At 38.4% G+C, this 18,605-nt stretch overlaps 1 protein-coding gene across 1 annotated transcript in view; it reads left to right on the top strand.

Annotated features, from left to right (window-relative positions):
- TRPM1 (transient receptor potential cation channel subfamily M member 1) overlaps positions 1-18,605 on the top strand; it is a 139,016-nt gene that overhangs the window by 83,849 nt on the left and 36,562 nt on the right. The window contains exons 10-14 of the mRNA XM_035336012.1: positions 13,259-13,338; positions 13,724-13,919; positions 15,122-15,335; positions 17,014-17,138; positions 17,826-17,997. Coding sequence (XP_035191903.1) covers positions 13,259-13,338; positions 13,724-13,919; positions 15,122-15,335; positions 17,014-17,138; positions 17,826-17,997 — 787 coding nt within the window. The remainder of the gene's footprint in view (positions 1-13,258; positions 13,339-13,723; positions 13,920-15,121; positions 15,336-17,013; positions 17,139-17,825; positions 17,998-18,605) is intronic.

Raw genomic sequence — 18,605 nt, 5'->3', positions numbered from 1 at the left:
AAATATTCTTACTGCCCTTCAAAGGTGTCCTTGATGTCAGTCACCTTAATCTGAACACACTAACAGCTGCAGTTTTTTTACTGTTGTCTCAATGGACATGGCTTGCATCAGTCTCATTACTCCGGTGCCAGAGCAGTTATGGTGTTGTAAAACTATTGAATTTACGTTATGTGAAGATTCAGTGAACGTTGTATTTTGATTTTTAAAAACACTGTATTTTCTCAGATGTACATTTCTGTCATTTCTGCTTGAGCTAAGAAGTGAAAGAACAAAAGGCAGAGGCATGATGTCTTGAATATTAATCCTTAACTGCATTTTGAAGACAAAACATTTTATGTTGGTATAACTCACTTTTTTACATAATGGATAAGAAGTTCTCCTTAGAAACTCTCCGTTCATTAGCAAAAAGGAATTTGTTCCTTTTTATCCTCCATTGCTATAGAGAACCCAGGCAGAGAAACTTACCGTGCTGCATGTCTGAATTCCATTTCTAGAAGGGAGTTCACGTGTCCAAATAATGTTTTTAATATGTTTTCTGACTTAGATATTTTTGATAATAAATATTTCTTGCTGTTTGTCCAGTAGGTCAACTTTTTCTGTCTCACAGAGGACAATCTATTCCAGATAGAGACATCCACAAAGCCAGTATGTCTGAAATGTGGTTTTCACTGAAAGAACATCTGTTGACTTCAACATATATCCTCCGTTTCTGTGCCCAGCTTTTAAGAATGGTGGGCAATGGCTTTGAGCCTCCTCCTTTGCTCGAACAGGATACCAGACAGCTTCTGGAACAACAGCAATTTAAGCTCAATGTGATTTCAGAGATCAGAACTAGCAATTTCAACTTGATTTTGAAACTGTAAAAAAGGAAACTTAGGTAGCTGTGGAGTATAGCTGTGATATGCCCTGTTTTGGTGCCTGTTGAACAACATTAACAGAGTCTGATCCAGTTGTCTGGATGAAGGCTTTAAGTAGGAAACTCCCTAACTAAAGGAACAGTCCGTACTTCCATGATTTGTGGCGTGCTGTACCCCACAGGGATTTATGCTTACCTTCTTTGACTTCATGCTGCTAGTAATGTCTGTTCCTTCTTCAAAATGTATCAGTTCCTTAAACAGAAATGAAGACTAAAATTGATTTTGCATTGTAGTTTTGTCTAACATAGAGGTTTGTCTAACTCTTCTATACTGACATTGTTGTCCCTCATGAAGTCAGAAGGAATTTTGTCTCATTAGGAAAAGCAGGATCTGGTTCTAAAATAAAGCTGTTCGAGCTGCATGCTTTGTTGCTTGGGGCAGGACAGAAGTGGAAGTTACATCTCTAAAATATTTGTCAGTCACAAAGGGATACATGGTTAGGGCACTGGTGATCAGGTGTAAGAACAGTGAAGTCTAGCAGACTTAACTGGCTGTACAATGCAGTGCAGCAGAACAAGGAGTTAAACTGCATTTAGGTCTAAATAATGTTAATTCCTATATGTGGTCCTAGGTGCAGTGCTCATCTGTTTGCAGTGTTGGCACTCTGCACAGCAAGGTAGATATTTGAAAATTAGGGCAGAATAAGTGACTACCTGCAGTGCATTATATCCCTTGCTGTTGATAGTTTTAAAGTAGAAGAAGTTTCAGAAGTTCTTTGCTGCAAAGGAATTAATTAAATTAACAAAAGCAACTGAGTATGAAAATGCACGTGATATGTAAGAGTTACAAAATGAATGGCTTATTTACAACTTGAGCTGGTTTAGTACAACATTTTTCCTAACTTCAAATTGTTGTAAAAAGGATTAGATATAATTACTGCTGTATGACCTCCTTTTTTCTTTTTTTTTTTTTTTTTCAAAGAATGTAGAGCTGTACATCTAATGAGGACCCCTGAAAGGACTATTATGTCCAATTGTCTCAATTATGCAAATAACATTGATATTTTAGCAGAAGGGAGGGGATACTTCAAATTAAAAGTTTCAGCTCCTGCTTTAGCCTTTCTGCAGTGCTGGCATTTTTACAGTGAGTATATCCAATGTTTGAAGAGAGGAAAGGAGGTTTAACAAATTGGAGATTTGGGCGCTATCAAAGTAGATTTGTTGTGCCTTGTTCCACCATGAGATGAAAATACCCTCTGGGCAGGGAGATGGGTCATGAGACTTCTAAAGGATTACCTTCAAAGGGAGTCATGAGATTGGTTTGAACAAAGAAGCTGCTCACATGCTTATCATATGAGATTCTCTTCTTAAAGTGGTGGAAACCCATCTCCTTGGGAATTCTCATGAGCTTCAGAGAGACTGGAAGTCCTACCAGTAAGATGAGTGAGGAATCTGAACAATAAACAGAAAGATGGGACAAGCTCAGAGTTAAATGCAATTTATTTATTCTAGATGTAGATCATCTTTCCAAACTCTGAAACACTTCCAATGACAAGCAGGTAGGACATAATTTTAAACGTTTTTTGTTTCATTCCTGATCATTTTCTGCCTTGCTGCCTTTTTGGCATCAATATGCTTAATTTAAATTTGCGCTGAAGAACTGTATATAGCAAGCTATGATTGATTGGAGAGAGATAATTTGGTTGAAATAATAGTACTCTGACTAGACTACTTTGTAGATTTCTCATTGTTTTGAAAGACATGGAAGCTGAACTACTAATTGCAAGAAGGCAAAATGAGTTTTCAGGTTCAAAGAAAGGTGTTTCATAACATTTTAAAAGTAGGAAATTGCTTTGGTATGACTGTAATAAGAAGTAGAAATGCCGGAAAAGAGAGATTAGGTGGAAACATCTTACATATTTTGGTGCCTTAGAGCTACCTCTGCAGCAAATGGGATGGAGTTCTTGTTTACTTGTTTTGTAGGTTAAGTCTTTGATTTGTTTTTGTGTTGTTCTTCAGATATCAAAATTTGCCAGTAATGCTCTTTGGAGCTCACAGTTGGCAACAAGCCTTCTGATAAGCCTCTTTCTGTGTGTGTTTGTTTCTAATTTGATTTATCAGGGGCTGATGCTAGGTCAGGTATTATGGAAGTCTTAGAACAGAAGAGGGAATGATTTTTGGTGTTTCTTCTTACACCAGTAAGGGCCCTCAGTGACAAGTATTTACCATACATTTATCAGCAGCAACATCACATTTGTATCAATGCTGCTGTTTTCATTTGAAGTAAGGCTTTTTGGCTGTAAAGCATGTTGGGCTCTGAAAGCAGAAGTCTCTCCGAACTTCCTCACCAAGTTCCAACCTACACGCCCTCCCTGGCTATTCACATCCCAATTGTTCAAATGATTGAGGAGCCTGAGAAGTTTTGGCCCTTATAAGCCTAGCTCTTCAAATCACAATTCTGAGGAATGCTGCTCCCACCTGCTCTTCGGGCATTCCAGCCCTTCTGCTGGAGTGCACTTGGGAGCTTGAGGAGGGACCTTTCAGGGCAGCGGTAGCTCCAAGATGTATCCTCATATTCCCCTGTGGAGCCAGAAGCAGCTATGAGCAGAGGTCCTGGCCTGTTTACATCTCCTTTAACGCACCACATTCAGGCTTTACAATTCTTCTACGTTCACATGATGTGCGCTTGGCTTGTCTCTCTACTTCAGGAGCAGAGAGTCAAATTTAACCTTGTGTATAGAGGAATCTTGACCCTGTGCATTTTGTATCACCCAAGCTAAGAAACCACTGTCCGGCTTCTTTCTTGACACCATTCAAAATCAGCTTGTGATGTAAGGACATGTAGGTGCATACGTTTATCAATTTGTCCCAGGGAAAATTTGAAATGTAGGAGTCCTTTTAGAAGCTCTTGTCATGAACCACAAAATTTTAAGATGTATTTCTGGAAGACAATAAATACATTTATTTTTAAGTCTGAAATTTAATGGTAATAGCTTGAGAATAATTCCAATGGAACATTGCAGTTAACGCTTTAAAGACAAATATGTTGCTGAGCTACACATATTTGATATCCATAAATGATACTGTATATCAGTAAAGGCAGAGTATCTCATGTGTTTCCTGGATTGTGTCCGTTGAAATATAGTCTTCTCTCTCTTTAGAGAAAAACCCCGTGTTACATACTGTACAAAAAATTGAGAACATCACTGGAGATACTGCTTTCTGGTTCTGTCGTACCGCTGAATTTTCACTCCCAGGTTTGGTGGTTTTACATGGCATAAGGACTGGACAGAAAGTTGACCCTATTTTCAGAAAACTGTTCTTACTATCAACAGCTACAAACTCATTTGAAATCTCCTTTTGCTCTTCTGCCCTTTGTGATTTTTTCAGTCCTAGAGTACTCAAGTTCTCAGAAAGTTCCTGGTGAATGTTGGCGACTCAGGTATATGTAATACAACAAGTGTTTGAAACATATGGATTTATCCTAGGAAGTAATTTAACCTTTGAGTTCCAGTTTTTCCATAATGATTTCTAAAAGATTACAAAGAATAATTCTGTTTAAATCCTGCAGCCCAAGAGTTACAGTAGTTGGAAGTACTTTCTTTTTGAAAATTACAGAAAGCAACAGGGTACAAAATGTGGCTGATTGCTCTGTGGCATATTCTGTTAAAGCTTACATGTTAGCCAGTGCCTGGAAAGTAATTGCTTTACTGAGTGTAAAATTGCCCACAGCAAGTTGCAAATTTTCAACAGCTCAAACTATTTAACAGATTTCTACCTGTGGAATCTTGCTTTCAGGAAAACTTCATGTGCTGCAAAATGGTATATTCATTTCCTAATGGACGGACAGTTTTTTTATTACACATATAGGAGCTTGCATATTCACAGAAAGCAAAAGGTAGAGGTAAATAAATATTTGTTACCAGCATCTCCAGATGTTAGGGACATCTGGGGTATGCATATATTGTATCATATTGTGATTATAGAATTTTTTTTACTTAGGAGCAATTTTAAAGGATTTTATTAACATGCTTAGCAATATGCCGTAAACAATGGCTTTATTTTACCACATCTGCAAAATGTTAATATCATGAAGTCTACAAGTTTAGTGCACTGTGCATTTGAAGTAGCGCTGATTACAACTGTGCACTTAGAAGACACTCTTCAGAGATATGCAGTATCTTACACGTCATGCAGTCATTCCCTGGAAAATATTTTTTCTTCTCATGGTTTCCAATGTTTCATTGAGAACAATAATAGGATTTCAAACCATACCATTACATCATGTGTGAAAAATCAGCACTATTAACTGGTTTATCAGAAAATTTATAGAAGTTATCTCTGAATTAGTAACGTGTAAACTCTTAGAGCAGAGGAATAATTGTATTTTTAACCTCTTTACCATGTCCCACATACATATCTTTGCGTGTCCTAACTTCCTTTAAAAGCATACCTAGCAAAGAGCCTTTATGTTAGGGCAGGTAATTACTGCTGTACAGAAGCCATTCCTGAGCCTCCTCAAATCCTAATACCAGGGTTGTCTTTTATCTTCAAACAAGAATTACTAACGAATTACAGTGGAAAACAGTAATTGCCAGGCTACTTTGGCTAGCATACTGTCAGAGGCTGCTTGCCCTCCCTCCTTACTCACCCACTGAGCTATATGGGGCCTCTGGAGAATGTTTGCTTGTAGGAAGGGCTGGCTCCTCTAGCATCTTGGTTTGTGTTCCTTACAGTTCTGCCAGTCGTTAGGTGCTTGGAGTAAAACTGGAGTGTCTGCCTCAGACTGAAGGTGTTTTGGGAAAAGAAAAATCCAAAACAGATCTCAGAAAGGAAGTTCAGTACAGGTACAAGTGTTCCTCATCTCCCAAGGATCTAGAACAGGAGCTCAAGGCACCAGGAGGACTCCACAAGTTAATAAAGGAACTGCAGTAGGTAACAAATTGAGTCTATACATTATTGTTACCATTTCCTAGAAAATATCGTCCTTGAAATGTGGCACAGTACAGGGTAGGGTGGAGCTGTTGCAGGAATTCTTTAGCTATCTTACAACATGGTAGGTACGGTGTGTAACCTGGCCACTGAGACTTTTCTTGCATTTGGCAAAGGAAATTGTTTAAAAAAACACCCATACAAGGTATGTTCTCTGCAGGCAAGCACTGAGCTGAGCCTTTCAGCTTTGTTCTCCAAAGGGTTGTTTGGTCATTTGGTGTTAGCTGTGCTAGCTGTATGGTTACGTGCCCAAGCAGCTGCGTTTGTCTCGCAGTAGGGCACCAGTGCTCAGCCAGCACACTTCACTAACGTGCGGCTATGGACGTTGTGCCAGAGTTGGGTATATCCAGCCGTGTCAGAGCAACCCAGGTCTGCGGTGATGTTGAGGCTGTAGTCGTTACTCATTTCAAGCCTCTGGGAAAGAGCTGCATCTCTAGGAGATGTGGCAGAATTGTGTAACTTTGGGAAATGAGAGCTCGTTACTTCCTTTTGTAGTCTGTATCCCTAAACTAATCAAGTGGAGAGAGTGATTGCTCCTGTTCCAGCAAACATTTGCTGCCTGCCTCACCAGTAGGTCAGGACCACAAAGCATAATGAAGACATGAAGGACTGTTTACTGGTTTCCACATTAGCAGCAGGAGTGATTTCTGGCCTGTGTTTGAAATACCATATTGCTAATGGGGTCTGCCATCCTGCCTGTGTTGCGTTTGTCTCATCCACAGAGCAAACGGTTCCCTGACAAGGTTGCTGGAGAAGCATGGGTTCAATTTGAACCATATGAAAAGTGCAGTGGGATGAGAATAAGAATTGTCTTGAGGAAATAGGCTTTCCTTTGAAAGAATCTTAAAACTGTCATCACTCCTTTTTTAATGCTATGCTTATTAGCAAACAACTTAGGGCATCCTCTTTGTTGCAGATATTGTTTGGTACTTCACATTCTCATAATTGCTAAAACTATGGTTTGTTGTATATATCACTGCTTTTGATATAATTCATGTAAACCAGGGCTTTGGAAACTTAGTTACAGCCTGTGAAACTAAGTTGTTTTATAGTTGGGCACCTTATTGATGTCTGGTTCCCTAGTGACATAAGACAAATAAAAAACATTGTGGCTTTATGTCCTGTCTTTTCTCAGCAATGATCATTTTTTTCAGTAAAGTTTTATCAGTTTGTGTCTACAACAGTGGCTATTAGCATTCATCATATAATTTGGAGTATATTTCTCAAAGTAAGAACACTGTTATTGGGAAGACATTTCTTCTGGGTAGGGCTGCATTTATTTCACACAGAAAGGGCATCTCCCATAACATTTTTATTTCTGTCATTTCTGATTGGAGTTCAGTTCCAGAATATGATTCCATCCCATGTTTTTAACAGTTTTTGGCCCACCAGTAACATCCTAATGAGCACTGAAGATATATGGTAAGAAAGGATCCCAACAGCTTGGAGAGCCGAGTCTTGTGCAAATTTGTCAGGATCCCGTGCAAACTGGATGCATAGGAGAGCCCTCATACATTTCTGTGATGAATCTGAAATGGAAGGATGGTTCATAGGCTTTGGAAATACATCACAGATACACCCACTTGAAGATTTCTTCAGCTACAGAGAAATCAAGATGTTTATTTCTGGAAAAAGAGAGAACTAGAGAAGAATCAATCTAGGGATGATGCATCAATATATGTAAATGAGAACAACTGCAAGTACTGCTGGCCAGACATGAGTCAAGTCCACTTTAGAAGCTGAGAAGCTGTGTATTCATGGCACTGCATATAAGCTAGTGAAGGGCTGGTGCTTTCAGAAGTCCCATTTATGACCCTCTGAAAAGGGCCTGTCTCCCCAGAAGAGTGGAGCTGCCATCACAGGATAATCAGATCACCTTAAAGGGTGACTAGTTGGGTACTTGGGAAAACCATCCCTGCAAAGGGAAGAAAAATGGTGCATAGCAGTTTACAGAAGTTTAAAGTAGAAACCTCTCTAGTATCAATTTCTAAGGTCCGGGTAAGGCCCAGTCTCTGCTGATACAATGGTTTATTTTCCTTTTTGTCCTAATTGTTTATCTGGGGGGAGTTCTCATTTGTTTTTTCTTAGGTAAAGGCAACTGAATGTGATTACCTGAATGGCATTTACAAAAGGACTTGTTTCTACCATGAACAGGACTGTGCTTACACATGCTCACACTATGAATTTCGTTCCACCTCCAGTTATTTCTTTCTCTCACTGTCTCATCAACACAAATATCTCTGCTGAAATCCAGCATGAGTATTCCAGTTTAATTCTATAGATCATTCTAATCAAATAATTGGGCAACAGAGTTGAGATTTGACTTCCCTGGTGGTGCCACCTTTTGCAGCATACTGCAAGCTGAGTCACAAAAAATGTTGGTAAGGTGATGTGAACAGGGCTACAGCTGTATGTTTCTATAACTGACAGTCATCAGTCCACATCTTAAAACGGTGAAAATAATTTGTATTACTGCAACAGATGTGAGTGCTGCTGCCCAGCCAGCTCCAGTTTTGTATTATTCTGTGCTTGATTTAGCCTGCCCTATATTATGCATAACGCATTTGGTCCCCTGCCTACTCCCTGATTGCATCTGTGCCCGTGGCGCTGCGCAGCAAGCACTGCTGTCTGCGTGCCTCCTTGTCTGCTGCCCAGCAGGCAAAGCCTCTCTGGTGTGCAGCAGCTGGGGAGCGTGTGCTCTTTAATAGGGCCACAGGTGCCAAAGAGCTTTCCTACAAGTGCTTTCTAACTGCCAGATAGGACCAAAGTCCCACCCCGTTCTGTGAGCAGCAATTCAAGCATGCCAGCCTGTCCAGCAAGGGCATGTCCCTGTTGCAAGGAGCATCGCTTTTTGGGGAACATGACAGATGTCTGAGGTCATGGACAGAGGTCTGACCAGTTTGGTTTTAGGTCTGGTTGGGTTTAGGCTTTGGATGTGTTCCAATGACATTCAACTCTCATCCCTGATCCCCTTCCGCTCCACAAATTCTTTCACTTCCTGTGGTAATAATTTTATTGTTATGATTATGCAGACACTAAATACTCCTGCTATCCTGCGGGTTTATGTGGCAAATGACCTTCACAGGTTCTGGTGGCACAATGGAGCGTGAGTTTGTCTCACGCCATTTCCAGTGAGGTTGCTGTCCTGTATTAATTCCCCACCCTGGATTTTTTCCAAAGGGGTACTGGCCCAGAGCCCACCCTGCTGCTCTTGCACGAAGCTGCAGTGAAACAGAGCCTGCAACCCTGCTTCAGTATAGCCTGAAATTCAGACCCACTGCTGGTTCATTGAATGGTTCTTATATACGAAGCCAAATACATAAAATTCCGTGTTACTTCAGCAGCAAACTGGAATTGTCTGTATGTGGCGGTGAGAGATTATTTTCCTTAATTGTGTTACTGCATGTCTGCAGCCTTACATATGCATGTTTCTCACCAAATAACGTAGCTCGTTTGTGGTATTCCCAGGACAGCTGGTCTTAATGGAACTAATTATTGTGTTTAATGGCAATGCTTGAAAGGAGATTGTTTAGGGTCTTGAATTTTTGTTAACTCATTTGTTAATCTGTTTATAAACTAACAACACTGATTTCTGGTCTTTTCCACAGGAGACAAATACCCTCTTTTAATGCTAAGAGGACCCAAAAAAGTCATTGAAGGGGGTAATAAAACCTAGTATTATTATTTAATACTGTTTCCTGTCAATATATTGATTTCTAGGCTGAAGACCAAGAATTAGCAGTGGTTTGGTTTTTATTTTAGGAGACCTGTTGTCAGTTTTCATAAAGGAGAACAAATATGCCACTGAACATCTGAAGTATGCATTTTTTCAAGATAAGTACCCTGATAAGTACATTCAGGATTTGCAGTAATAAGAAGGTTTGAACTTCACTTCTCTCAGCAAGTTGGGATCTTGCTTTTTTTGTGTTTCTTAGAGGTCAGTGGAAAACCTGCAGTATTTTTGGTGGCATTGTCTTGCTGGCAGCACCCATTTGTCTGTCAGCCTAATACTCCCACTGGCTCCTGGCCTGAAAACCGTAGCTGATCTGCCGTAGTCCTTTCAGGATTCATCCATTCCAAGGCTGTTAAAAAAATGCTCTAGTTTTTTTCAAACTCGCAAGAGACAGTATGTCTAATTACATTTTCCCTCAAGCAAACAAACAAATTCCAATCCAGAGAGAGAAAAGTACAGAATCTGTATCAAACAAGTGGGGAAATTGCCCATTTTCTGATGCTGAATGTCTGCTCAAGTATTTGCATCGGATTATAATCAAGCTTTGGCTAAGCAGATTAAACAGACAAAAGCAGTGAAACTTCAAAGGCTGACCAAATGTGCTGAGTTTTTATTTCCCCTGATCTGTAATGCCTGCTTTTGCCTACTTCTCATTAGCACTGAAAAAATAAGCCAGTGGAGCATATAATACATTGTCCAACTGTAGAGCCTGTAGTGACTGAGCTTTAACGGGGTTTTTAGGTGTGAGAATAAAATGTGTTTGTTTGTTTTTTTCAATGTAGCTGTAGATAATAGGCAGGGTTTTTAATAATGAATGCACAGCTGAGAGCTCAGCTGTACTGTAGAGCTCATTTTTGATACCAAGATGCAAAGCTACTTGCCAAACACATATTAAGTCTGTGATTTAATCCAGTTGCTAATGAATTGTTTTTACATGAAACACGTGAAATAGGAAAGTTTGTTCTTTGACAAGCGGTGAGGTAAAGCAGTAATCAATGACGTGGTGTAAAAATCCAAGTTGTTTTGATATTTCTAGGTTACATTTTCCAGTATTCTGCACAGACCGGTTAAATGTGCAGAATCTATTAGCAGTGGTGTACTGAAGAGTGCTTCTCACAATGTGGGATTGATTTGGGCATTTGTGTCCCTCAGTCAAGGAGTTAATAAAGACCACACAGAAGTCTAAAATTTTATTCAGACAAAAAATGAGTATATTTAACAAGGCAGAAAAGGGGGGATAAATGGTGTGACCTCTGTAACAGGATCCTGTTAAGCTCATTTTATAACGTTAAAGACCATAAGCTAGTACAGTCTGCATAAGCACATGTAACATGTAGTTGTAAACTGGCAGTGAATTTGGATACTGTGTGGTTTGGGATCCATTTTAAAAAACTGGTCTAATTCCTGTCATACAAAGTGGTTTGGGCTGTCTGAATATTTTGAATTGCCTGAATGCCTGTGAATTAGCCAAATCTGGTTCCAAAGGGGAAAATTGTGTTTGCTCTAGTCACCCACCTCCTGCTATCACAGAGCCTCATGGATCTCCCTGTCTTGGGCGTTTACTTCTCTACCTTGCTAGAACTGCACCTTGATAACTAGACTTTAATGCTATAAAATTGAAATGTTTTCTGAGCTCTGTTTCTAATAATATTATCACTAAAATTTGTCATCTTTTACAAGCCTGTCCAGAAAGTGTGTAAAAAGAACCTTTGAAATATCTGGGGGAACAAAGGCTTTTTAGGTTCATTTGAAGAGAGACTATTGTAATGAGTCAAGACAGCTGACCACATCACTCTGCCTTTAGATACTAAAATTAATATCCTCTGGCTTCAAATTTTGCTTATGATCAAGCTCTTTATGCAAAATGCCTGAAATTTATGCTTCGTCGTTTGGGAAAAAGGTAACATTGTAAGCTACATAAACTTTTTTTTTTTTTAATGAGTTCTTAACTCTTCCCCTCTCGGGTGAACAGTTGCTTTTCAAATGAAATGAGGCGGTTCTGTCTTGGTAAATCAGTAACTGTTTTGAGTGAAGAGCAGAAATCTCCTAGACCACTGGCTGTCAAGGCATTCAGGCTGAGAGGCACCTGAAAGAGGCCGATATTTGCTTACCTGGACAGATTATGGGCAGCTTTTTCATGGAGCAGAAGCTTTTATCAGTAAACATGGAATTGGGTTTGCAACTTACTTACAGTGAGGGAACTTCAAGTAATCTATTATTTCAGGCATATTGGAGGAAATGAAAAAGTCAGACAGGACCCAACAAGTCAACGAACAAAGGAACATCAGAGACAGCCTCAGACAAGAAAAAATGAGAAACTACCACACCCTCAATTCATCATGCTGTAGTCTGTGCAGTAGTTAGTCCAGGGATGGAGCAGCCCCCTATTACCAGACAGCCTGATGGGGTTTTCTGCTGGCAGAAATCTGCAGATGACTTTAGTCAGGAAATCAGTAAGGTTTTCAGTTCTTTCTCTAGGAAAGTCCATTTTTGTTGTTGTTGTTGAAGGAACCTTGAAAGTTTACATGGCATTTTTAGCTTTTGCCTCTACAAAAGTTTCATTTCACTTTCATAGAGGAAACTGAAGCAGTGTGCTTGGCATTTGCTTGCTCCTTGAAAAATGAATTAAGACTCTAATTCCCTAATCCAAACTTAGAAGAAGCAACTTTCATCATCAAGGCAAAGTTATCCATGCTGTCAAATAGTGAGTGTGCTTTAACATTTTTTATTCCTTTAAAATGTAAGGGGGCTGCTTTTGAGTTTACTTTTTCAAATTCACTACTAAATATTGTTTAGTATTGCCATCATGATGATATTTTACCTTGTTGGTGACTGCAAGGACAAGCCCTAGAGTTTGCAAGTAAGACAGTATGGGAAACTTTGGCTTGTAGCCATTTCTGAACTCACTCCCTTCAGCATTCCCAGGCCTAACTGGACTGTACTTTCAGAATAAGCTTTCTAACAGCATTGCAGATCCATGGTTCTGTTCTAGCTTGCCTACAGCATGTTTGTTTAAAATGATTGTGAGCTTGGTCTAATTAAATCTGGTTTGCAGACCCAGCCAATATGATTCTATTTTGTCTTCGAGGTAATTTTCCTGTTTTGAAGGTAACACCATGCCTGAAGAGCTTGTCCTTTTTCTGTCAAATGTTCTTTCACTTTTCTCCTCTAGACATGTCTCATTTCAGAGTTAAATGCCTTTGGAATGATTGGAACTTAATTTAAAATGGGAAAAAATGAGTTTGAGAAGACAATTCATCAACTGGGAAAGTTTTTTAGGAAGTGATTTCTTCATACAAAGAACAGTATTAACATGTTGTTTGGTTTAAATACTATTAATCTATTTATGTCCCAACTTACGCTGTTTTTCTGTACTACTTGGAGTCCACTTCTTATTTGCTAAAATAAGAAGAAGCAAATGCATTTTTGGTAGAGCTTCAGATAACCATTGTACTTGCAAGACCACCATGTTTGTACATAAAGGTTTTTACATATAGTCTAGCTTTTATTTTTATCCAAGTCATAGAAAATTCACATCACCTAATTGCTTTGTGGGTAGATGTATATGATGTTTTAAGGTGATTTATTGAATTCAATGCTTGTATTTAAAGGATGAAAATATTACTGTATTTGTCCCAGAACTGTTTCATTATGTTTCTTGTTTTTTTCCCTTTAAGGGTCAAAAGGCTTGGATAGAGAAAACATTTTCAAAAAGAGAATGCATCTATGTAATTGCCAACAGCAAAGACATTAGCAGGTAACCATTGAAATTTTTGCAGTAGCCAACAGAGAAGTTAATACTAAGGAAACTGGGCTCTGTTTGGGTTTATATAGGTGAAAGTGAGACCAAGTTTACTCGTTGCCCTTAAGGACACGTTAAAGGGCAACAGAAGTGCAAGATGTGACTGCATTCCAGTCGGTACAGAGCTATGGGATGTACTATACAGAGAGATAAGGCTGTGCAGTAAGGAGAGGCAGTGAGTTGTTAGTTCCTAGCACTGAAGATATGACCTAGACCTGTTTCTATGATTCAAGTAGAGCAAGGTATGATAAATTGAAAATCTCATTTCTGATTTGTTTTTTAGTCACAAACCTATAGTGTGGATACTGTGTTCAAATTTGCTTCAAATTTGAACTTTCAGGTGCGGCTGTGGACAGCTCATTAACCAGCATATTCCACCTCCTCCAAGTATAACAGCTAATAAAAATGGGGAAGAAACAAAGCAAGTGGAAGCTCAACCAGAGAAATGGTCTGTCAGCAAACACACCCAGACATACCCAACTGATGCCTATGGAAACCTTGAATTCCAGGGAGGAGGACATTCAAATAAGGCCATGGTAAGGAGCATGGGCTACTCTAAGGTACTCGGTACTCATTTCATCTGCTATCTTAGTAAGATTCCAGCTCACATAGTACATAATTCATTGAAAATGGAGGCTCTATTGCCTAAGAAAGGAAGAAAGGTGTGGAGAGGATGCTCAAAAAGAGAAAGAGAGAAATGGGAAGAAAAAAAAATAATATTGTTCTAGAAAGCACCTTATAATGTCTTGGGGAAACACTTTCATTGAAGTTACTGTCAGTGAATATCAGCTGGGGACACACCTTAGTGCCCAAGGTTCTATCTGTTTGTATTAGATTTGTTAGCTTGTGGGCCAAATAACCCAGAATGGATTTAGATGTTGTTTTCAGGTTTGAGGTCTAATAAAATTAGAAGTTATCTAGCCTTATTAGAAGAATTTAGCTTTCGTGAAAGACAGAGGCTTCATGGAGCTTGAAAATGGACTTCTCAGTTTCCTTAACAATGGGTAACAGCAATTCAAGCTTTTACAAAAAATCTTTGTTTTGCATCTCGGATCCAAATCTGGATTTGTTCCTTTGCCTATTTGCTTTCTTATCTCTCTCTGCTGAGACTGCCAGTTGACGCAGTCACACTGCAAAAACTTGTCTAAAATATATGGGAGAGCTTGATTATTTTTGTTAGTAGCTGTTTTTAAAGCAGAAATAAGCCCAAGTCTGTTTCATAGCTTTGTTTCATAGAGTAGTAGTTTGAAAAGAAATCAGAATGGCAGAACTAAACTGAAAATAAAAAGCATTGCTGCAGACATGGAAATGTATGTCAACAGTGAATGGGATAAATGTAGCATAGGCTTCCCATTTCTTATGAAGATCATTGCTTCTCTTTGGCAGTCAAACCAAGATTTTAGGAATGACACCTTCCAGTCATTTTAAATTGGTAGCTTCCAACAGTGCAGATTTGTAGTAAGAGCTTTGGATCATTCATTTGCAGTCAGTTTTGAAGGGAGGGAGAGGAAATTGGTGCTTTTAAAATTCATGAAGCGAATGGTATATTCTGAATAGCAAAATGAAAGTTTTCAACCTATTCCTTTTAATCATAAGCAGTAGGTACATTTAAGGTGTTGCTTAATAGTTGTAAAACTCTTCCTTCAAGATGGGTGGCTTAATGTAACCATTCTGTGCTTAGTCAATGGACAATTTACAGGGCTGACAGAGGGATAATATTATGTGTTGGTCTTTGCAGTATATCCGTGTGTCATATGACACCAAACCAGATTCTCTGCTGCATCTCATGGTGAAAGACTGGCAACTAGAATTGCCCAAACTCTTAATCTCTGTCCATGGGGGCCTCCAGAACTTTGAAATGCAACCGAAACTGAAGCAAGTGTTTGGAAAAGGTCTGATAAAGGCTGCCATGACCACCGGAGCCTGGATTTTCACTGGAGGTGTTAGTACAGGTAAGCTATTCCCAGAACTTTTAGTTTACTTAAGAATTCATTCATTTTCAGCTACTATTCTTTCCCAAAGGCAGAAGATTTAAGTATACATGAATGAGTGATTAGCCACTAGACCAAGAAAGGAGCGCTGTAGCAAGGGATCTATGACTAGATGTGATATATTGTCAATTGTCCTCATAGTTAAGAAATCTCCTACTTTGAATTGGCCTAGATTTAACTTTCTCTGTTGTTTTATCTGTTAGGTTTTTAAAAAATATTGTTATTTTTACATAGATCTTTCTCTTACTAGAAGTCTATTTCCTGAGCCTGTTTTTATACACAGCGCTTTTATCAAACTACACAGGCTGAGTTCCTTAAGACTGTCACATTTTTCTAGTCCTTCAGTCTTTATCACACCTCTGCCTTGAATTCTCTTTTTATTTTCTAATTTATTTAAACAGTTTTCTTGAATTTTAAATACTGCAATTTTTGGTACAGTGCTTGATGAAGCTTTTAATCTCTGGAGTGAAACATGCTTAGCATATTGTCGTCTTCCATCTGACGCTTCCTTGTTCATGCAGCCAAGGACTGAGCCACTAGGCTGTGTGATCTGTCTGGGAGTTAGTGATCAGTTGATTATCCATCTTAAATGGCATGTCCCTGAGTCACTGTCTCCCTGGATCACCTATCACTATGAATACCCACACTCTGTCTTGTAATTATATGAGGTATTTATTCTTAAAGGAATTACTGTAAATTAACGATCTTGAAACACAAATCTCTAAGTTGGGTGTAAATGATGCCACAGTAGTTGGAGACATTGTGATCTCCTGTTTGCATTTTCCTCCAGTCTTCAGGCCACCTGAAAAAGTTTTGTGTGTCTTTGTTTCCTTTTTGACCATATCTAAGACATCATGTGTAGAATAACTCCAGATAACCCCACCAGGAGGTTTTAGTGTTTTTCATGGATTCTCTCAAAAACATGGTGTTGATTTGATGTGCAGAATTTGGAAGATGCGTTGAAAGATAGCTGCTCTGATGACTAATTATATACTGTTATGTTTGGAGACCAGTTGGTTTCTAATTAATTTCTCTTTAATATGGATTGTAAGTGATATTCAAAGAACAATCAGGTGCAGATTTTCATTATAATATTTCTAGGCCACTATCCTCATGAAAAAAATCTTTGCATTATTTCTCAGAAAATTATGCAAGATAAAAATGAGCTCCTTTGACTTTACTTTTACAAGAAAGATAAAATATCTTTAAGGGAAGGTGATGATTGTTCAGAATAAATTTTGTAGTGGAAAAACATTTATTAGATAACCCTTGTGCTTTTTTGCTTGCTTAGACCTCAAGTTTGTAAAGTGATAGCATTCCATATGTGTTCAGCATTGTGTACAATGAATGGTGTAATTCCATTTACTGGTACAGATTACGCTGTGGTAAGTAACTCAATAAGTTTTTCAAACACTTGAGTGAATTCAGAACAAGGATGTGAAAAAAAAAATAAGATTTACACAAAATATAAGCATGTGTTTGTCTGCATTGCGTATTTTCTTATAAAGAACAGATATTAATTTAGGTAGTGAAAGTAATGCAGAAAAGTAGGGAGCTCAGTGAGAAGCAAGGAGAAAATTCTGTTATTTGGTAACTTCTTAAAAGTACCAAGAATTAATTCAATGAATTGTATCTATAGGTGTCATTCGTCATGTGGGAGATGCCTTGAAAGATCATTCTTCAAAATCCAGAGGGCGAATCTGTGCCATAGGCATTGCACCATGGGGCATTGTAGAAAACAAGGAAGATCTGATAGGAAAAGATGTAAGTGTTTTAAGGAAATTCCTTTGTAATTAGCAATGTCAGCTCTGTAGCAAAATACACAGTTCATCTATTTGTAGTATTAGTATTTTCGCTGTTTCTAAAGCATTGCCTACAAGCTGAAATTAGACAATTTACTGAAGAAAGGCTGTTGTTTAAATATATATGAGAGGATGTCATGTATGACCACAGAGTGCATAAGGAGCTAGTGAGGTTTCCATAACTTTCACTAGTAGAGACCTCTGTGGTGTAAGTTGGTTTTAGGTTCTACCTTCAGTGTGGTTATGCTGAGTTTTATAAATCAAGTGCCTTTCTGTGTCTAGGACTTTATTGTAGGTGGGTACTCAGCAGTGGCTTATTAACTACTAGTGACTCCAAGTGAGAATGTATTTTCTAATGCAGCAATAGCAGTATGTAAGACAGTAAGTGATAAAGGAGAGTACATCAATGAGCATAGGTGAACATGCAGGAGAATGCACAGATGTGACTCATTCCCCAGTGAAAACACTGCTGTGAAGAGTTCAAGTTTTGAGTGTAAAGGCTAGCTCCTTTTCTAATTCTCCTCTATTTTCAATTCTAAGCATCTGGTTGATTTGTTTCCTCATAAAGTGTGTGCTGCTGTTGAATGTTGTAGAGGATTTTCATGTTTATGTGGTAGCTCTAATCTAGGTGCACCTCTCCTTTTGACAGGTAACACGTGTTTACCAAACAATGTCAAACCCTCTAAGCAAGCTCTCTGTGCTCAACAGTTCCCATACACATTTCATTCTGGCAGACAATGGTACACTAGGTAAATATGGAGCTGAAGTAAAGCTACGACGTCAGTTGGAAAAACACATTTCCCTCCAGAAAATTAATACACGTAAGTACAGTGGGGCAAACTGTAAAAATAATGTGTTGAAGAAGGGAGGGTAGAGGGAAATACTTGAAATACTTCAAGGTATTGAAATTAAATGTTTCTTCCAACTCTTCCTAGCAGGAATTTGATCAGGACTATGTGACTAAACTAGATGAAAGAGCCCACATCTAACATCATAGAAAACCCAGAAAAGTAAGGATCACATAAAGAAATGAAGAAAAGTTGAAAAATAAGTGAGGTGGGGGTTCAAAGCTGTAAGAATTTAAGGAAAAGAAAACACAAAGTATTTTTGCATTTCTAGCAAGAATTTTAAGCATCTGTAAATGCACAGAATAGGGTGATGTTATACTAATGTTATGTTTATACTAACTTTTATTCTCTTGTATATGAATTTGTTTCTTTTAAAATATCACACTCAAAAGTCTGTGATCTTCCAGATAAACTCGGTTTGAATTTTGATTTTTATTGAAGCAATTACTGAGATAATTTCTCATCAGTGCTTTTATATTTAGAGTTCCATGCAGTTTTAAATTTTTTGCTAGTTGTTACATCCTCTCTAAAGCACCTTTCGAGATTTGTTTTTGTCATTATTTAGGAAAAAAAATAGATAT

This window comes from Oxyura jamaicensis, chromosome 10, assembly GCF_011077185.1.
Source record: "Oxyura jamaicensis isolate SHBP4307 breed ruddy duck chromosome 10, BPBGC_Ojam_1.0, whole genome shotgun sequence".
Taxonomy (NCBI): Eukaryota; Metazoa; Chordata; class Aves; order Anseriformes; family Anatidae; genus Oxyura; species Oxyura jamaicensis.
This window is presented reverse-complemented; position numbering and strand designations above follow the sequence as displayed.